The following is a 22,140-nucleotide window of genomic DNA, read 5'->3' as shown; positions in this document are numbered from 1 at the left end:
AAGAGAGTTGTATGAAGATAATCTCTAACGTTGAATGAAATAGTCACACACATGGTTGACTCCTTGGATGATTGTGCTAGGGCTTGAGCTTGCCGTTGTGCTGGAGCTTGAACGAAGAGGCTGTCCGTCTGACTGTTCAGCAGCTCCTTCCCCACTAGAAGGACCATCCACACTATGGCTATCCTTTAAATCGTGCAAGTCTTGAAACTCAACCTCGCTGGCATCGCCTAGTGCAGCATGAGTTGGAGGATCCAAACCTAAAAGACACGGACTACTCAATGACAATGCCAAAAAAAGAAAAGCATTCATACTGCCTGGGTTGGTTTTGAATCAAAAGATCATACTTGGTGTATCCCCCTGGATGTCGCCTTGAATCATCTCACTCACTAAGTCCCCAAGTGAAGAATAGGAAGAGCTGGAGTCGTCATATCTATCACTGTCACTACCACTGAGACAAAACCAAGAACAGAATATCTGAAGCTGCTCAACAAATATGTTACAAATGAGCCAGATCAGACAAGGACCTGGTTTCCTAACCTGTCTGTAGGATCAGACTCATTGCCTTCATCTTCCAATGGACCAGCCATAGCTTCCACCAGCAGAGAGCTTCCGTCATAGACTCTGTAGACCACTGGCTGCAGCTGATGTGCGTACCATTTTGACTTGTCTCCAATTAAAGATGGATCATATACATCTAAAACAGATAAAAACAGCAGCTTGGTGGTCAATTCAATTCAACACGATTAATCAACAGATTACTACCATGTTAAATGAGTCTTACTGTTGTGTATCCTCTGAAAGGCAAGGTTAGTGGGATTGAGCGCCCACTCTCCATAGAATTCCACCGCCTGGGTGTGGGACAGTTTATCGGCGAAGCAGGAGCGTCGTGGGCGAGATGCAAGAAAAGACGTAGACTGAAAAGCGACCACTGGTCGCGGAAAGAGCCGCAAAGTACGCGTGTGCATTTGGAAGCCCTGGAGGACATTGGGAGAGTTGAAGAATCGCACCATGGCAACCCTGAAATGAAAAAGAAAATTAAGATGTTTTAATTAAGGTAAATCATGTTATGTGATATTATAACAGATACATTGTTAGAATAAAAAATAAGGCTGCACATTCCCCTGAAAAACTCTAAAATCGTGTTTGGGCTAACACTGATTTTAAAAGCTTTGAATAGCCATTCTGGATTGTCAATTTAGCTAACTTACGCACAGAAGTTAGTCCTTAAAGGTTGTTTTTAACATAAATTGTATGTAATGTGTTGTTACTACCACAAGGTGGTGGCAGCACACTAACGGAAATGGTAGAAAACACACCAAGTTGCTGGATTGTTGTTTCTGTTTTTTTCATAGCTAATCTTCCATTTTCATCTTTAATAAGATGCAGTATTCTGACTTTTCTGTAGTGTTGCCAGTCTTTAAAAAAATAAATCAAACATGAAGTGATCTCAAATTTGTATTTTTGATTAAAAGGGGTCACCTTACCATCTTCAAAAGTGGAATCTATCCACATGGCCAAGCAGACTAATACTGCTCAATGTTCCAACAGAAACTTTAGATTTTTATGAAAACGTAAGTTTACTACGTGCCTGGTGGCCACATCAACAGAATCAACGTCATTGCCGTATATCAGAGGGTTGAACTCGGTGGAGGATGGCGAAGCCTTGTCTCGTCCTGGAGGGAGCAGGGTCATCTCCTGGCCTTCCTGGAACTTCTCCAGGTTCAGAATAGGTTGTGTGTTCAAACTCATGCTGGCCAATGCCTAAAAGGCACCAGTGATACAAATTACAAAAGACGCTATGGATCTAATAACAACGCTGTGATGACTACTCCCACTACAGGCATCAACAACTTCTAGAAATAGTGTTTAATGGAATATAATATAGGCATATTTATTATTTGTAACCACCAACAAGGGAGATAATATCTGCATCTAAAATTATTCAACCTCCACGGCATATTAAGCTTATTGGCAAAGTGGCCAAACTAGCAGCTATTAAATAAAAACCAGTGTTCCACAATTGTTGTGTTGTTTACTGCCATCTTAGAATTATGCAATCCCTGTATATCTTGTCATCCAAATGCTGCAGGACTCCAATGTCAGATGATGGAAAGTCCATCCACAGAATCACGGAGCCACTGCCCTGCTTCACAGTAAGCACAGTGTTCTTGATAATATATGATTATACCTCTTATTTTGATCAACATTTAAAACAGAACAAACTGTTGCTTTTGAGTCAGTAATGGTGTATGCCTGGAGATCTTCAAGTGTGCCATACTGTGAAAACTGAAATCTCAGTGCTGGCTGCCACAGGTGTTTATCAGCCTAATAATTGTTTCTGAACATCTGCCTCAATAGGAATCTGGTAGCAGTCGTTGAAAACTTTCAGGAGGTGAATCCTTCCAGCTGTCACTATAGGACCTTGTCCACATTTTTGTAAGATCAATTGAACAATTTACTTGACCAGTTTAAGAAATGTATTGAAATGTCGCCATCAACCATCTAGTTTCATCCATCAATGAAACTCTTCATTGGTTGCATTGGGGGTGACTGAAAACATGTATGGTCTGCAATGTGTGCTCTTATAAAGCTTTCTATTATAGTAATTCTAAGACAGCAGTTGTCATTGGAAATAGTGTCGAATTTTACATTAAAACTTGGTTATATGAGGTTGATTTAAACAGATGTTAAGTCTTTTGCTTATTGGAAACACCTAAACAATTTCGAAGGTAGACAACAAACTTAATTTGAAGCAGAAGCTACATAATTGTAGGTACAACGTTATAAATTGGTCCCAATCCAAAGATTCCCCATCTTTATGGTTTGGACTCAACAATAAAAAAGGTCATCAAAGATCAAATTTACACACGTTGATGCCTGTGGTGGGTGTGCCATTTTAGAGAGGAGAAAAAGGAGGAAAGTAAGTCACTATGCATGGTTTGCTTAGAGGGAACTGCTGCAGTCTCAGGATTCAATGTTTAGCTTAGCATAATGGAACATTTAGTTGCTGGGTCAGGATGAATGTTAACTTTGTCAAAGGGATAAACAGATAAGCTTTTATTGTCTTATTTTGGTTAAGAGAACACTCACTATGCCAAAAACAGATGCACGCACATTCATACATGCTCAAGCCAGAGTTAAGCAGTGTATCAGAAACAGTGTCCAGCGACAATCTGAAATGTTCTTTAGCATTTTCTATAGGTCAAGAGAACAAGAGACAATAAGTAATGACAGGCAAACCAATGTGTGAGAGAGGATTTCCGTGCATGGGCATTACACATTCCACAGGAGGAGAAATGAGTAACCTTATTTTCAGAGGAGAAGATCTGCTTTTGGGTGATCACGGTCAATCTAACCAGACACTAGGAAGGGGAATAAGAGAGATGCCAGGAGAATCACATGTAGGCTGGAGATGACAGTTTTGTGACAGACACTGGAACATCACATGATGGAAGGGTAACAGCATCTGCCTTTTTACTTTCTTTTCTTTGTCTCCTTTCAGAAGTACTTCCCACTTTTTCTGCTCTGCTGACAGCAAGTACATTTTGTTGCCACCAACATGTGAGTAATTTAAAGTTAAAGTCGTGAGGAAGAGGGTTTATACTAGTTTTGTAGTGAAACAACTCTAGCTCTGTTATTTTGTTTTTAAATTCTACAACTGACTCGAGTTGGATTTTTATTGAGAGTCTGGAAACAAAGAGGATTCAAATTTAGAGAGACATTGAGAAAGCAAGACAGAGAAAAAGGCTGATGAAGAAGTTGAGATGATTTTATACCAAATATGATAAGACATTGAGAAACCGACAAATCGATAACTTGATCAAAAGCCAGAATTCACCATCAGAATCCAGCCTTTGAGAGACAGGACAAACATCCATGGTCACCAACTGGGAAAACCCAGTGGTTACAATGGAGAGGAGATGACAGTACAAAACAGCAGATCTTTTCAGAAATACATAAAATGCTTGCACACCTCTGCATCTACAGAAAATGGAAAAAATGAAACTAATTCCCATTTTCTTAAAAAAAATAAACAATCTGAGATTTGCAAAAGTAAATGAATCAGTCTCTTGCAGGACTGATTTATTTGTAAAATGAAGAGACGAGTGCAAGTATTTTCAGAGGCTCTCACACAAGCAGCATTATGCTACGGCATCCAAGTCTTTAGAAAAATCAGTGAAGCATTCCTCTGTGACATGTTTACATTCACAGAAAAACCATTGTGAGCTTATTTCCAAATATATGCTAGCAAAAACTGAGGCTTAGCACACTCCTACAAACCAGCTTCTCAGTCACACACACAAAGAAAGAGCTGCTAACCACACACAGCTATAAAACTGGCTCTGATTCAAGGTGGATGAAACCAATTGATGACTAAAATGAATAGTCAAATTGAGTTTTATCCTGTGAAAATCTGGGCTAGGCAAAACAGCCTTTGAGCAACTAAATACAGTGTTTTGCCAGTAAAGTGGTTGATAAAGATAGAACTGGTATAATTAGTAGCGATCCTTATCTTAAAGTACGTTGGAAGATATCTTGCACTTGTGGAAAAAATTTTTTATGCAGATTCTTGAGTTAATTTGTGCATTTAGATCAAATAAAGTGGGTTGTGAAGCTTCGCATATATTGGTATAAAAACGATAAGCAATCTCCAAAACAGTCTTAAACAAAATAAGATTCTGAACTTTTATGTGAAGTCAAAGCTTCATGTAAACACTTAAAACGCAAATACTTTGAAAAAAATTCAGATTTAATTAATATATATTTTTTTACATTTTACTTTTCTGTGAGATTGTAGAACAAAAAACAAAGTCTCTGCTCCAACTCAAAGAGAAATGTAAATGGTACTTTTGAAATTTTAAGCATAATAGCTGTACCAATTAGCAATCCCAATAAGTGCAAAAAATAAATAAAAATAAAATTAAAAATAGCACATATTATGTATATCAAGCCAATATAGATAGGAAAGTTTTAGAAGGATATCAGCAGGTGGGGTTGTCCACAGTCCCATATTCATTGCTTGTACAGGTTTAATATAGGATGACAAAGGGTAAAAAGTCAGAGTCAAGTATGTTCAAGATCTGGGCATTTTTGAATTTGTTTTCAAACTCATTTGAGACTCGACAGCTACAGAGGATGAACAAAGTTTGTTCGTAGGGTCCAGCAGAAATACACAATTTATAATGGCAAATTTCTCAAATTGGCCATTATATGCTTATACTGTGGAACTAAAATCCTTGCAGCAGTTTTATACCCCTCAAAATTCTTCTAATTTTCTCATGTTACAACTACAAACTTCAATTTATTTTACTGGAATTATTTGAGATAGATCAACACAAAGTACTGCATTATTGGAAGCGGAAGGAAAACTTTTTTAGAAATAATCTGAAAAAAGTGGGGTGTGCATATGTATTCAGCCTCTGCAAGTCAATGCAAGATGAACCACCTATTTCTGCAAATAAAGCTGCATGTATTTTGGGGATATTATCTCTACAAATCTTGCACATGTAGAAACTGACATTTTTGCTCAGTGCTCTCTAATTTTAAAGTCTTGCCACAGATGTGAAATTAGATTTAGATCTGGACTTTGAATGGGTTTTCATACACATCTATGTCTGTGGTTGTATTCCTGTTGGAATGTCAACCTTTACCAAGAGATCAAATCTTTCGTCACAGTTAAGTTTTGCTCCAGGCACCTTATTGTCAACAGTGACCAACTTGTATGTCTGGTGAAGAGAAGAAAAGTATTCCCACTGCATTACACAGAAGGATATCATCGCACAATGACTTGGCTGGCTGTCATCCCTTTAATCTAAGGGATGACAGATTTAGGATCATGTGCAGTAGAAAGTGTATTTTTTCCCTCAGGCAATGGCTGTATTATTGCCATTCTTTCATAATTAAAAAAAAAAAGTTTGTGGAGTGTAAACCTGAGCTCAAGATCTCAGCAGCTCCTCCAGAGTTACCTCTGGTTTCTTAGTGGCTTCTCTAATTAATACTGTCCTGTTCGGCTCTGCCAGTGTACATGGGTGTCCATTTCTTCCTAGGTTTGCAATTTGTTTTTCAGATGAATTGAACATTGCTTTGTGAGATGTTCAGAGATGTTGAGAAATTGTGTTGTTAATATTTTTACAAAAGGCAATCAGTGGGACATAATTTCCTTCAGAGGCATCATCTGGTGAACACACAAACACACCAAAGTTCACAGATTTGTATTTGTACAAAATTTCAAAATCCAGGGCCAATTTTCATTTAGCATCACTACATGTGTAAAATAACAGTAAAAGCCATTGAAGTTTGTGGTTGTTATATGAAAAAATAAAGGAACTGAATATGAAGCTGTTTTCATGAATCAGAACCAGACTCTGAAATTATTCAGTAGGCTTATAAGGGGAAACTGATTGCCATCAGTAACACTAAAAGGTTTATTTGGGTCCAAGTATCCGACTTTACCTCCAACAGCTAGAGCATGCAAACAAAATGGAAACAAAAAGAAAAGAGAAAAATAATAATAACATGTTAGTGCACTAAAAACAAGCCCTTTTAAAATCTCGCACACTCATCTACAATACATACAACCCAGATGATGAAGAAGCCACCTACTCTTCAAATTGCTGAAAGAGAATTTTTACATGTATACAAGAGTGTGGTCAAGTCACAGTAAAAAGGAACAGCCATATAAAAACATTGGGATCACTGGTTTCTGGCTGCCACAGGGCAGTTGAATGAAATTGACTTTTTAAAAAAAGCGCTGATTACCTGTTTTAGATGCTTCTTTAGTTCGCCTGCTTCAGGCTCTGGCAGAGGGGGCAGATTCTCTGCATTGGTGGGTGCTATAACCTGCAAGCCACATGAGACATTTGATTAAAAATTCACTTGGTTAACATAATCTCTAAATAGGAAGGGAATAATCCACAAAAAATGTACTTTTATGGGGTTATATAGTTGGCCTTTAATTTCCTGCTTTATTTTTGACACCGTCTTGGAGCAGCATTTGGTAAAAACATGCCACTGGAGTGACAGGATGTGCAAAACATTGTGTTGACACACACACACACCTTACTGCTGTCGAGGTCAACAAGCCAAACATCGTCTGGCATTTTGAAATCCGATTTGTAGAGGAAGAAGCTGGCTGGAACACCGATAATGTAGGGAGTGGGAGCGAGAAGAAGCTGTGAGGAGGAGAAAGCAAAACCAGTTTGTACATAAAAGTTGGTATTCCAACAACAGATGGTGTTTACAGTTTTAATAGGCGGCTAATTTCAAACGTTTCTCAGACTTGTTATTTCCATGCGTTTCATTTTTTCACTTACCTGCTCAGCAGAAGCCATACATGTAGGGAGCAACGGGATGACAGGGAACATGTACTCCAGGGGGTAGATCATAGCAACAAAGGCCATGACACTCATGGACAAAGCATTGTAATCACGCGATTGAAGAATGACCTTAAAGGAAAATAATGGTAAAAAGAAACACAATAAATGTTATTCGACATAATGTTACTAGTCCCCTTTCAAGCAGTTAATGTCTCATTCCTATTATGTTAAGACTTTACAAATGTAAAACTGTCAAGTTACGTCTGTCTTTTAATAACTTCACTTCTTTGTTCTTATTCCCTTGTTGTCTAACATGCAAGAATGCCCGTTTTTGTCTCAAGTTTGTAACAGCATTATTAAAAGCCGACTTTCAAGAACAAGTGAAGCTGGGAGAAGAAAAAGCTCAAAAGAGATGTCAGTGTGACAGCTTTCAATTAGTTCAGCTTGACTGGAATATATAAGAATGTGAAATGCTTTTCAAACAGATGAACACAAGGAAATTTTACACATATTGACTTTATTTTACAGACATTTTGTATTTTAACTTTTAATCTATATGACTATTTTTTTTTGTTGTATTTTTTAGTAATTGAGATAACAATGCCTTTATATGCATCCTGTAATATTTTATAATCTTGAACGTGAGTTCAAATGATACCTTGGGATTAAATGATATCTTGTTCAGGCAGTTTCTAATCAGAGAATTCATATTTCTAAGCACTACAGTGTCACAAAAACAACCACACTCTTCAGTGTGGAAGTTGTTACTGCAGGTAGAAGAATTAAGTTGGCTATTTTACCACTAATACCACTTTAAAAATAAATAAATAAATAACCAGGGTATTTATCAAGTAAATATCCTTAAAATGAAGGCAGAACTTTTGGAGGGTGCTCTGTGTAGAGAGAGTGCTGAGGATTTACAAATAATTCAGTCTTATCTGTTTAAAATTGTCTAAAGCTCATATTATGCTAACTGCATCATCGGCATCCATTTACAGCAGAGAAGAATTATATCCTTCATTCAAAAACAAAAGTCTATAGTTTTTATTGAACGTAGTATAGTAAACAAATAAACAATGTTTTATTTTAAACCAATATGTTCTGAAATATAAATAAAAAACAGCCACGATTCCTGAGGCGCTGCTGGTGTGTGTGGATAATGGTCCTATGGAACAGACCTCTCAGTCTTTCTTTGTTTAATGTCTGGAAGTGTTACAAATGTCCTCTTGCTTTGAAGAAATTATAATGTAGTTTCTCTGTATAAATGTTGTGAAATGATTACAAATTTATGACTAAAACCCTGGGATTTACTCCCCACCGCAGCCGAGACTCTTATTCTCATTCCTAGAAAGCAGTAGAACAGAAAGGTCCATGAAGGCGAAATACCTTTTTACACTTTGGAACAGTTACAGCTTTTCAATAAATTAAATGTGAATATCCACACGTTTACAGTGGCAAAATCCGCATTTATCATCCTACTGCTGAAAATTACAGCTTTTAAGTTCAAAATGGGAATTTAACTGACTGAGACCTCTTTCAGCACTTCTGACATGTGAGGAGGTTGTGCTCATGGTCTCCTGACATAAACGCCCAGTGCTACAGCAAAATGGTAAAAAACAAAAACAGACAGGGTAAATCCAAATTCCAGCAAAAAATGAATATTTCTGGAATGCTAACCATACTAATCAATAGAAAAGGATTATTAATACAGACAGTCTAAAACTTTAGCTCTGTATTTATTTTGTCTTTGTTTTGAAATATTAGGGAAATCCTGTTTTACGGCAGCGGATTATTACACAGACAACGTTACTGCTTATAAATAATTACCAAAGATGGAAAGGCCTCTTGGCTTACATTTACTTACAATCTAGTAATTAATGAGGAAGCAGTATAACTTTGTCCTCTCACATATTATTTGGATGTAGATGTCATTTATTTGGAAAGGATTTTGTAAAAGAAAAAACAATAAATTACGTATCCATTCTGAGACAAACATTCATATTTTTAGATGTGAAAAGAAAAAAAGTTAGTGAGCTAGGATCTGTTTTGCAAAGGGAAAAAGTGGAATGAATTGTAAAATTTATCCTGATATCTCTCATAACCTGGAGGATTTTAGTGCATTTTTAGATTCATAGCGATGCAGACTGGAAACTTTAATTTTGGAAAAGTTTTGAAAAACATTTTTGAAAAGTCATTGTAGATTTTTGTTTTAAACATTTGAATTTGCATTTCCTAATGTAAACAAGTAAGAATACCAGTCAGATTATCATAAAATTTGCAAAAGGAACACAAAAAGTTACACAGCAGAGGAACTCCACAACATTGTGTATGAAACTAAAAGCACAAGTTTTGGTCTGGAAATGCTTCGAATGAGCCTATGTATCTGTGCCACAGTAACATTACACCAGCTAACTGAACAAGGATTCCAATTACACTCAAGTCAATGGCTCAAGGGGTGAAAGACAGCAGATGACAGAGAGAAAAGAGATGCTTTTCTCTGGGTTCTCATTTCCTCTCTCTCATGCTTTGTGTAAACCAAATGGCTATAAAAACCATAAACAGAAACTGAATAATAAGCGTTACTTTTTTATTCTGCCAAAATGAGTATTTTACTTAAAGATAAAATGCCACTAGTTGGTAATTGCAATAGAGCTGGGTTTTAAGGGAGAGGTGCAAAACATTATGTTTGCAAATCTTAGTAAGGTTAGTTGCTTTAGAGAAAACAGTGGGTGTTAGGTTAAACTCATTCACTCTAAAGAAAATAATAAAATCAAGTTTCTTTATCAGAAAATGAATAAATTATGAGGTATCCAGCCTGATGGTAGAGCTTGGTCAGTTTTTTCTTAGAATTTACAGCAGAGGAACTGTGTTCAGTGTTTTGCTGATCTTCTGAGGTTCTAATTAACATATTTTATGCATGAAAATTACCTTCACTGAAAATGCAAATACAGATATAAAAAGGTCCAAGGTATAACCAGAGCCTATCTTGAACTCCTGACTTGTTCCCATGCTTACCTTGTGCTCCAACAGGACACAGCTGAGGACCTGAAGACAGGCGTCAACACCCAGCAGCTCCAAGGGCAGGTGCAGTGGGAAATCAACCAAGGAGAAACGAGAGTTGTCAGGCAAGGCGAAGGTGAGTGGCCGTTTCAGTTCCTGGGGCAGCACCTCCACATCCACGCGCCTCTGACCTGCCAGTGGCACCGGGGAGCGCAGCAGCCGGTACACCCAGGACTCGATGTCCCGTAGGTCGACCAGCAGCTGACTGCCCTTCTCTTCCACTGAGAGCGCTCCGGTAAACACCCGCCACATGGTGTCCCTGCATAGATACACAAACAGATCACACACATTAAACCAACTTCTGTGTTATTATTTCCTCTTTATAGTTGGATTTAAATAGTTTAAATTTAAATAGTTGCAGTCAACTTAAATATTTTTAGCGTCTATGTCTGCTAATTGCAAAATGTCCAAAATAACTATACAACAGTTGCACTTAAATTGCAAAACATTTTCTAAGGACAATGGCGTAACAAACACAGGAGACTGTTGCTAAACACCATTTCTTCACACATAAGAGAATGCAATACTTATTCTTAAATTTCACAGATACAATTAAATTCCAATGATGCAAATACAACTATTCAAGAGAACTAAATTATCTAATTGACATGCAAATATACAGTTTTGCTGATAAATTTAATGATAAAAATATCGTGAAGCAGATAAATGATGGCCGATTTTACTGCAGCAGACAGCTACCAATACGCATGACCAAACCAACTGTGAAATCAGTAACCTGAAGGGTAAATGATACTGAAACACAGAAGAGGCTCTTTGCCAATCACCAAAATATTGATTTGAAAAGGCTCAACTTAACACATGCGTGACACCGTTCTGGTTCTTGAAGGGTATATTTAGTGTGTGAGGCAGGGAGTGAGGGTAAACCATTAGTCCTTCAGAGCCCTCCCACCTCGCAGCTGCTGCCCAAAGGCAGCTGGAGACCTCAATCTGTCAGAGCTGCCATAGTGAGAAGTGCTCTAAGCCATTAAACAATGACTCTCCTCTTTCTCTGTCACCACAACCCAACATTTCAACCTGGCAATCCAGAAAAAAAACAAAAAAACTCAAGTATGTTAAGCATTTGGCTTCAATACACTCACAGGTTGTACGATTAACTACAATTTTATGATGCTAATTACTAGACAGACTGGATCATTTTACTTACAGAGAAGTGCATTAAAACAATAATAAATTGTAATACCGAAGGGTAAAAAATATGTACTTTTACCCATAATTAGCTTAAAAGCTAAAGTCTAAATAATTTCATTATTCAAATGTATGCACAGTCACTGAAAGCATTAAATATCCAAAATAGAATATTTGAAAATAAAAAGCCCTGGAGTAAATAAAGGTATCACCTGCTGTATAGACTAACACAGTGATGCCCCTCATCTACATGTTACAACTCACTAAGACCCTAGGTTTTTTTCCCCCTCCCTCATAAGGAAATATAATTTTATTCTCAGATTTGTGATCATAAACAAAAAGCAAGATAAGTAATGATGTGGAAACTACAAATAATTAATGATTAATATATTATGCTAGAAGTAGTTAAAAGTAGTACAGATAATGGCTGCTTTCTAAATAAAATAAGTTGGATCATGTTATGAATTACCTGTCATATCAGTACCAAAACACCACGGTGTTTCTACTGAAGTAATCATACCCTGAGCAACCCTGCATCGATCATATTTCCAGCCAAGTATTTTTCAACTTTACCTTAAACTACTGACCATTATCTGTAGCTGCTGTCTTTACCACATCAATATTTAACACAACACAACTATAAAGAATCCAAAAACATAAAAACAGTCCTCAAAGTCTAAGAAAGGGAAAACACAGATGCTGGATCAGACATCAGTGTCATACTTGATGAAGTATTACTTAACATTGAATAAATCGCTCAAAACGCATTAAATTAAATACAACAATGTATTCATAATTCAAAGTGCAAAAGAAAAGAAAACTAAACAAAAGCTCGTTCTGTGAAAACAAACAAAAAAAAGCTGCAGATGGCCAGCAAAACCACACAGAACTATAGACAAAAGGCTCCTTTATTAGTTATGTTAAACATACAGATCACATGTGGATGAGGAGGAAAGAAAGGAGTGGAGATGCACCAATTAATCTGTATGAGATTAGAGTTATTCAAAAAAATTTTTAATATGTTGCTGCTTTTTTTCTAATTTGCAAAACAAACTCCAACAGTTTTCTGTTTACATTCGAGTTTGGTCATATACGTAAACGCAAAAATTACGATGATCTTATAATTTCATTTTTGTTTGATTCAGAATTACGCCCTGTGTCAAAAAACTGCAACAATGTGTTGTTATATCCAGATTTAAAAAATTAGAAAAAAAAAAGAAAAAAATCTGAATCAGCAATCGCATACAAGTCAGAATTGATCTGGAAAAGCCTGATTTTTGCTCATAAACCATTTAAAAACACAAGCCGGTGCCTTAATGTTGTGCTGTTTGCTCTTTGAGTCGTACTGCTCTATTTTCTTGACATTTTCTAACAAGTCCTTGTGAACAGATGAGCTGTCAGCAAATTATTTATCCTGGAGACAGTAAAAGGCGCACCAGTCAATACAACGTTAGTGGATTGAGCATTGTGCTAACAATGAAAAAAAAAAATCAATTTTGTGAATAAAAAGTCTATTCAGACAGAAACAATGTCACCCCATTCCAACAAAAAGAAACAAAGAACAAAAGAACAACTTGAGTGTTGCCATTCTGTTTTTTTTAAAACAAAAAACAGAAAAGTTAGCGTTTGACCTCCAGAACAACAACACAGAAGTCTCACCTTTGGGTGGCACGAGAGAGTCCCGCTCGTTGGGTTAGCCTCTGACTACAGCAGTCCACCAGCCTCTTGAGAATATATAAGCATTCTCTAAAAGTGGTAAAGAAGGGGTAGTGGCTGAGTATGCACAGCGAGGTCAGCGTACTGTTGCGGTTCCTGGCAGCCATCTTGGCAGCTCTGCGTTTGTGCTGTGGAGACTTGCCAGGGGTTTGCTCAGGACCTGGTTGCCCACTTTCTTCTCCAGATGAAGACGGGGCTTCAGACTTGGAGTTGTCAGGTGCGGATGGCGCAGCAACATGGCCTCCACTGCCTCCATCAGACGCTTCATTAGTGCTCTCCACTGCCTGCGCTGCAGTCTCTGTATGGCTACTCTTGTCGCGAGGGCGGTGATGCCCGCGCTGAAAAGATCGATAGAAGTTGACGCAGATTCCGTAGCGGGTGATTCCAGAGTCCTTGTCGGTCAGCGTGAAAACAAACGAAGAGTCATCACGCAGGCTGACCCGGCGCTGGCGGATGCTCAGGCAGCCCTCTGGTTGGCAGAAGAACACCACATCCGGCGGGAGCGGGAAGTCGTGATGATCCTCCAGGGGGTAGCGTCGGAGAAGCTGTGGAGTCTGGGCCACACTGTCACTACTTGGTTGCCTGAAGAACAGATGGAGAAACATGCCAGGAAATGTTTTGCTTCTCTTAGGTTTTATAACTGCTACAACATCTATATGCAAAAACTGAAAGAAATGAGGAAATCCTATTGCTTGGATAGGAATCTAAACTGTTCCAAAAGAGGGGTTCAGTTTAAAACACAGATATAAAGAACTCCTAGGCAAAACAAAGTAGGGAAATCACATTTTTGAATGTGTGTCAGTAGCTCAAAAACCAGAGATCCAAAAAGTGGACAAAAATTACCTTGCTCATAAGGAAAATCAAAAATGTACATTGTCTGAAATGTCCATTATGTTTTCTAGAAATTCAACAAATTTTTCAACAAACATGGGGGGAAACATTCCTCGTACCTACAAAACAGTGATTCCCAAGCTTTTCAGCTTACAACCCACAAAAAAACAGCGAAATAGACTTGTCACACTAATGATCAGATGAGCGTTTCTACTAAGTTAAAAAGGGCTATAATAACACAAGGTGTGACACATACCAATATATAGTTTTTATCTATGTGAAAGGATAGCTTTATGTCTTCCAATACTTAGAATCATATTCATTATCATTTTTGCTATTTAATTAAATCGTCTTAAGGGAATCGCAAGAAACTACACTACAGGGGGCCAGAACCCAACTTTGAAGAGCCCACAACAGTCACTGAAATAACTTGAAATTGAAAAGCAACTATAAATAAGTAACTGGATAGTACCAAATAAAATTCAACCACTGTTTCTGAATTTTAGTTTAACAGAATTATTTCTAAGAAATAAATAAAATCTAAAAACAACTGGCTTAGGCAAAAAAATTCCATAAAGACTTTTTGAAAGAATCAAGCTTTACTGATGGTGATAACTTTGCATTCTGGCATGCAGATGGTAAGGCGGAGCTGTTTTGTGGGGGCCTACGTGTTGCAGCACCCTCCCCCATGACTCCTCTTATGACTCAGATACATTTAAGACAATAACAGATTCATCAGTCGGGATCAGTGCTTACCTTGCTCCAACAACCACTAAGTAGTCAAGAAGACGTGGGCATATTTTCTTTTTCTCCATTTTGGAATATTAAAATCCTGTATGTCAAGACATCTAGGATATATGTTCCCTTTGTGTCAATGGTATATTTTCATCAAAGGAGGTTTGTAGCTGAAATTCAGATCCCTTGTCATCATTATGTCCATTCACTACAGACAAACCTGAAAAACACAAGAAAATATGATCATTACCAACCTGACAGTTTATTTTTGAATATGCATGTTACTATGAAAGAATACTAAATAGAAAAAAGAGTGAATAAATCGGCAGTTGATCAGTATAGTCAGATTTTCTGCTTGAACAGCTCTAACTGGTGATTGGCAGGACCTTCATCTTATATTTTACAAACATTTATGCCATCAGATCGGCTGCAGGTTGCATTCTTGTGATTAAACAGTATTACAGCTGTGCCAGGAGATGACAGCTCAACACTATCTTGCCTCACATTTCCCTTTACAGGAAATTAAAAACACAATGCACAATGTTGAACTAAATTTATTTTTACTAGACAAAGAACATGACAAAGAAACAAGACTGGAACAGCACAAGATATTTCTAGCTGTCCCCCCTCCCAATTCAACAATATCCCTTTAATAATTATTCAACTCAGAAATACACTGTAAATCCCTACTGCATTTCTAGCGCTGTGTGTTTTACAGTCATTTTTATTCGCTATTGTGCCAGCTGGTTGTTGTTGTTGGAGGATAAAAAGAGGCTCGCTGATGTAGTAAGCAGCTTACAGGCTGTCGGGAGAATGAGGACCATTGAGAGCATGCACTATGGCCCTTAAAGCCCTGGGACTTACAGGTAATAGGAGCAAACTCAAACACCAAGACATGAATCTACCACTATTTACCAGCTCCATTTTGACTCTTTAAGCCAAGATCTTAGAGGGTACAGTTATCAAACATTTTTGGCAAGTACAACCGCAAAACTATTTTATGGAAATTATCCAACTTTTAAATTGACTGAACTACTTTTTTGTTTTGGAAAAATGGATTTTGATGTACGTACAGGGGAGTAAAATAAGTATTGAACACCTCACAATTTTTCACTGTGAACATATTCCTAGAGGTGCTAGTGACATGAAATTTTCATCAAATGTTAATCCAAGTAATCCATTTAGAGAAAGGAACCTAAACAAATAATTTCAGAAATTATTGTTCAGAACTTATATGTAATAATGTGGAATGGCAGTGGAAAAACGATATTGATCACATAGAAAAAGGGAGGTGGAAAAAGGCATGGAAAGCCAAACCAGCTTAAATTAATCTGTGATTAGAAAGCCATACCGCTCCTTGAAAGTGCAAATGAGTATCACTACAAAATGGTCGCCATTTTAAAATGATTATTGACAAATAAGAATGGAAGTCTTGATTCAGCCAGTGCAGAGCACTCCTCCACAAAACAAGTTCAAACCACAGCAACTATGTAATTTACATTTTTAGGAGTTTTAGAACTTTTGAAAAACCTGGAATACCTTGATACTAGTAACTACTCACAAGAGGAGGGAAATTATTTTAAGGACTCTCCTGTTATAGTAACAGCAACATATCTCTGAAGCATATATTCTCGAGTAACAAGAGCTTTCGCAGTCGGCATGCCATGGTGAACACACTTTACTGCAACAACAAACACCGCATCGCTGTTCTGCTGAAACACCACCCTGAAAAGCAAACACTGAAGTGGAAGAACATGCTTGCATGATGTTACCATGCACTGATAAGGTCAAGGAGCTATCCATTTACCTATGCACACATTATGATACCATTTACTAACACACCAAGCAATGAACTGGCCTTAAATATGCCAGAAAATCTGATGGAATTACTGTTTTTCACTGGCTGAGACCGTTATTTATATTAACTAAGAAAGATGCCGAGTGGTAGGTAGGACAGCAGACATCCAAGGTATTCAATTTATTCTGAAATGTTCTCCAAATTCATTACTGTTCCATAACAATAAATGGATCAGCAGTTTCTTTCTACATTTGCTGAGATGCAACTGTTTGATGTTTTTCAGTGTTAGTATCACAACACAGGGGAAATGTGTAAAGTTGAATGGACTGAACACAAATACTCAGGTGTACTTCTCCCCTGATCAGCAGTTGGCAATTAGTCTTTTAGAATCGCATCAGCTCACTTAGAGTTTTGACTGAGATGGGACTGAAAAGGTATCTGTTATGACAAAACTGGAATGGCAAAACTGATAAAGACATCAAAACTGTTTTGGTGATGAATAAAGTAGCCAGCCTCAAACTCACTTCTACGGAAAAGTCCTGGACTATGCTTAATGAGTGAGTCTTTGCCAGGAATCCAACCTCTACAACCTCTAAAAAGTCACTTGTTTAGAGTTACCTGTGATTCATAACAGGACATTGACTTGTATATCTGAATGATGGCATTTGATTATGGCATTTGACAAAATATACTGTAAATTGTTTCATAATTGGTTACTGTATTAAGTTTTAATGGTGTAAAGCATTTTTAACTGCCTTGTTCCTAAAATGTGCTGTACAAATAAACTTAACTTTTCAATGGGATCAACAAGCATGTAGTTTATCTGTAACTTGCTAAGGCACAACAAGTACAGGGAGTATATGAAAATATTTGATCCTGTATGCAAAATTTTGACAATGCTTGGATTGGAAAAATTCATCATGAATTGAGATTTCTGTACCCGTTTCTTTAACTATTGAAGGGTAACTAATTATTTTAAGTTTTAATTTCTACATGTTCCAAGTCTTGGGGATTCTAACCACAAATCTACAAACTCAACATTTCTATTGTTTTATACAACAGAGATAAAGAATCTGTTTTGATAAGACATTGGGTATGAAAATGTGAATAAATGCAGAAAAACTTGTGGGCTTGCCTTATAAAAACAGACACACCACAGCAAGATAAACACAGGAGCACAATGAGCAGCACGTAAATCAGGAGTATGACCCTAACACATCCCGGCCAGGGCTGTCATTAACCAGGAGCCACAAAGGAACCAGTATTCGACACAGCTGTACAAAGAGGACATCAGAACATTAGGGCGAACTTTAACACACGTTGCCTCACTTATATTATGGCTCCAATTATCACTAATGGCTTGGCTGTGGAGAGGCCATTCACACTAGAATATAACACCTATCTGTGGCAGACTGACTGAGAATATACTCAAAGATTAAAATATTTGTCATTGTTAAAATCCTAATCTTTGAATTTTCTCATACAGCTGAGTTCAGCGTTGGATATCTGGTGTGCTGTAGTGAGTGGCTTCAAAAGTACAAAAGATGGGCAGAAATATGTTTTATGGAGTCAGCTTAATATCAGATGTCATTAGACTTTGTATAATTTATTCAAATACAGTGAAGACCGTACAGTTTCTAAGTGGATTATGAATGCTGTCGATTGTCAGTACCATGGTGTTAGAACAGGTGAACTTTTCTTGAAATATTTTTGAGCAATCCAGAGAAATTGCAGATTTATACATTATTTAAAAAGGGACTGGTGATATTTTAAATTTACAAATGGCAATAAGATCCACCTTTCCTAAAGCATGTGTCAAACTGTAGGAGGAAATAAGCCTGCTATTAGGAAATGTTGTGCAAGGCAGGGATGGGCCTGCACAAACTGTTATCCAGTCGTCATTATCTTGCAAAAGCATCAGGACAATGAATCTACATGCTGGTCTGGCAACATGAAGGCTTCCTGGTGCAATGCCAAAATGGCTGTTTCATGAAGCAGCAGAGCTGTAGGCACACAGTGCAAAGAACAGAACCACAGATTTATTTTTAGATGAGGATGGAAGGTCGGTGCCACCTCACTGATGGTTCTGAATAAGTGGGCTTGGTGCTGAACCGTTTGTCTCTCAGTAAAGGAAATGAGAATCATGGCTTGCAATAACAGTCTTCAAAGGCAACAGAATAATGCATTTTAAACACAACACACGGGTCTCTTCAGAATTACTGCAGGCGCCAGTCGTTGGTTATGCAAGCAGAGAGAGGAGAGATGGATTTGATTCACAGACCTTTCAAAATGGGTTGCAGTTCTTTCCAGTCAGAGCAAACTGCTGAAGCAAAGTGATGGAGTAGTTTTAGCTCAACAAAGTAGCTAAAACGCATGAAGGACGACGTGTGCTTCAAAAAACTATCAGTTATCACGTCAAAATATTGCTCAGTTGAGCAGCGCTGGTATCGTTTAGAGCCTGGAAAATAAAACTTAAAAACATCATGCAACCATTTGGAGTCTTGACATTGACACGACTAGAGGACTGATCTAGTCATTTTTGTTCTTCAGCTAATATAAATATGCATATTGACTAGAATAATGTGCTTAAGTGTTATATTGCAAACTTAACATCCAGATCCTGAAGTAGCCCTTTGACAAAAAATGTAGGTTCTTCAGACTCAACTGTGAGTCAACTGTTAAAATGTTGATCACTCTCTGTTGATGCTTTTATGGCATCATCAAATTACACAATGTAAAAACTGCTTTTTTGTAAAAGTAAAGTAGAAAAACTCTAAGACAGCAGGTGACAGCTGAGGTTTATCTATAGATACCAAGCTATAAAAGGTGCATACAATTAAAACTACAAACTGCTGTGAGGTCGTTTAAGGTTTTTCAAGCCATGACAAAAATATTACATTTTTTCCAGGCTGATGAAAGAAAAATATTCAATGTGTATATCATGATGAGTCTTTGAACTGAAAGACGCTGCCTTTGATCCTGAGGATAAAAGTCACTACTTCATTGCTTTATTTTATCCTGTTCAATATTTTCACATTTGCATCACAGATACCATATGAATTATCCATTATGGGTCAAAATGTGATTCATCAGCCTGCAGTGACCTTCACTATTCAACACTAATGTTTAATAAATCTGTTCTTGTATCAGAGAAGATGGTTATCAGATGTCGTTTAGATGTTTCTCAAAAGACACAAAATAAAAGTGAAGTATTCCCTCTAAGTGCTCCTGTTATTGGAATCTTAATTACACCTCCAGAAATAGGAGTCATAGGTGCATCTACACAAGTCAAAATAATATATTTAGATTGTAAATCTAATTATGGAAAAGTTTTTGACTTAGTTCTTAGTCAATCCTTTGGTCCACTTTCAAATATAGAACTTGTTTGTCAGCCAGTCTTCACATATGGATGCAAAAATCCCTATCTTGAAGGCTAATAGAATAATAGATGGGCAAATGGATAGTGAAAATTCAACTACTATTCCACTATTCTTTTTCAAAACTTATCCAGACCTGGAGAAAAAGGAAATGCTGCATGGGAACTCACTAAGTAGTGATAGATGGATTTACGTAGGTAACAGCTTGTGCGGGGGTCATGCACACACCAAGCTGTTCTGACGAATAGTGTGAGACAAGCTAGTATAAATGTTTCATCCGCATATACACATCTTTTAACTGAAATGTAATTTATTTTATACCAGAGGAAGATCGTGCTCAGAGGCTCCAATGCACAGAAAATGTTGCATTTATGCATCATAATTCATTCCATAATGTACTAAACTGATGCTTTCTTCCCTGTATTCATCGTGTCTGTGTGTACATTCTGTCCTCAAAGCCCGTCTTCCGCATTATATTTCATTAAAACCGACAAAGCATATTTAATCATACATTAAAAATGTAAATGAAAACAGAGAAAAACGTGACGCTACAGCTTTTCTGAACACGGGTGTTAAAAAGCTGGCTACGTTCATGTTTACCCAACTGCAACGGCCATTCAATCCTTTTAAATTAACTGCCTTATCGCAGGATCTTTCGGGAAGTATGCCACATGCTAGTTCGTGACCAATATGTTCGAAAAACTCCTCTGTGTCAATGACGGAGTGAAAAACCATTCACTGTGAGCTAGTTATAAGCTGTAGTGGGAATACTAAACTAACTGAGGAGATAAGTGTAAGGGCATTGGCTGTCATAGATTAATACTTTAACAAATATACTAAGGCAATGCCAACGCCTCTTGACAGCCCGCTGTATAACTCTGGCAGCGTTATCATTTTTATATTTGTAGCATGCAGTCCATGTTTTGTTTGTCCTTTATAAGCATCCTCTCACCTCCTGTCCGCGCTGCCTGTGTGCTCTCCTACGCCACGGATGGATTAGCTAGCAGGATAACTAGCTGTGCCACTGCTAACCGGAGCTCTGCTGCTGAACCTCTAAATATTTAACTACCAACTCCCACGTCAACAGGTCATATTAAAAAATTATCAGCCAGGAAATATGCAGCCAACACGCCATGTGGGTTTCAATTCACAAGCAGCAGTAGAACATCCTTACCTTCTCACATTAGCCTGCTAGCCGCTAACGTTCACTGTGAAACCAACTGCCAAAGACGACGGCCTGTGTCTTGAAAGCCTTTCTCGGTCACAGATACTGGAGAGGAAGCGGTGGTTGTGTGAATTATGTCGTGTTTTCTCAAGGTTACGGTTGGTCATTTAAAAAGCCGGACACGAACAATAAATGGGAGGGCTTGTCACTGAGTGTGACTGGTTGACAGCGTAGTAAGTAATGGAAATGCGTGTGTCCGCCTCCCTACTGGATGAATTAGTGGTTCGGTCAGTTACAACCTGCCTTCACATCCTACTCCTCCTCTCATCATCTTCAGTCTGCACGAAGTTCCGCATACTCAAAACCCAACTTAAAGGAAGTATTAAACTTGCAAAACAAACAAAAACCGCATTGTATAATTGTTCCCTCAGTTACTTTCTGATTTTATTTTGTTGCTTTTCAACTAAATGGAGCGACCGATTTTATAAGACACTATACCTGTCAGACAGAAATCTGGGTTCAGTATTGCCTGCGAGTAAAATTCACATCGATACAGAATTTGTGAATTACCCAAAGTTAAACATCACAAGTGCTTAATCATAGAAAAAAACATGCAGCAAAAATGCCTTGTATTGACATTTTACTAATAGGTGATAACAGGTGCAGCCCAACATATATGCAATATTTGCGACTGTTTAGAGCCCCCTGATGGTCATGGGCCCCAAAGAGAACTCAGTCACACAGCGTAGGTTTAGAAATACAAATACTCAGGAATACTTTCATACTTATCATTTATAGCCCTTATACTGACAGTGGTCTGAAAACGTTTGTCCCGTTCCTGATTTTCTGTTTATTGTGTGAACAGGACCAGCAGAGACTGCTTTTCTGGGAAACTAAAACGGGTCCCACTTTCTACTTGCATCCTCACTACATTCTGCAGCAGTATGGATTAGTATATGTGGATGTACTGCATCACGGCATCTTACTCCAGCTGCA

General features: G+C 37.7%; 1 protein-coding gene across 26 annotated transcripts in view; it reads right to left on the bottom strand.

The window, feature by feature from the left end:
• The window catches only part of madd (MAP-kinase activating death domain), a 50,809-nt gene extending 29,273 nt beyond the window's left edge, over positions 1-21,536 (bottom strand). For 6 of the 26 annotated variants that reach the window (XM_017303955.2, XM_081605445.1, XM_081605441.1 and 3 more), the window contains exons 1-13: positions 21,154-21,530; positions 14,826-15,024; positions 13,182-13,820; positions 10,332-10,635; positions 7,314-7,445; positions 7,059-7,172; positions 6,760-6,840; positions 3,306-3,362; positions 1,589-1,761; positions 782-1,017; positions 538-694; positions 345-448; positions 52-257 (exon numbers count right to left, since the gene is read on the bottom strand). In XM_017303955.2, coding sequence (XP_017159444.1) covers positions 52-257; positions 345-448; positions 538-694; positions 782-1,017; positions 1,589-1,761; positions 3,306-3,362; positions 6,760-6,840; positions 7,059-7,172; positions 7,314-7,445; positions 10,332-10,635; positions 13,182-13,820; positions 14,826-14,884 — 2,262 coding nt within the window. In that variant the 5' untranslated portion in view covers positions 14,885-15,024; positions 21,154-21,530. Of the gene's footprint in view, positions 1-51; positions 258-344; positions 449-537; positions 695-781; positions 1,018-1,588; positions 1,762-3,305; positions 3,363-6,759; positions 6,841-7,058; positions 7,173-7,313; positions 7,446-10,331; positions 10,636-13,181; positions 13,821-14,825; positions 15,025-20,931; positions 21,018-21,153 lie in introns of those variants that run through there. The other 20 variants (XM_008405674.3, XM_081605451.1, XM_081605454.1 and 17 more) reach the window with 14 other exon arrangements.
• Positions 21,537-22,140: the final 604 nt, after the last annotated feature.

The sequence above is a fragment of the Poecilia reticulata genome, chromosome 3 (assembly GCF_904066995.2).
Source record: "Poecilia reticulata chromosome 3, P_reticulata-male-v2, whole genome shotgun sequence".
Classification (NCBI taxonomy): Eukaryota; Metazoa; Chordata; class Actinopteri; order Cyprinodontiformes; family Poeciliidae; genus Poecilia; species Poecilia reticulata.
The sequence above is the reverse complement of the archived record's forward strand: the minus strand, read 5'-3'. Positions and strand labels throughout refer to the sequence as shown.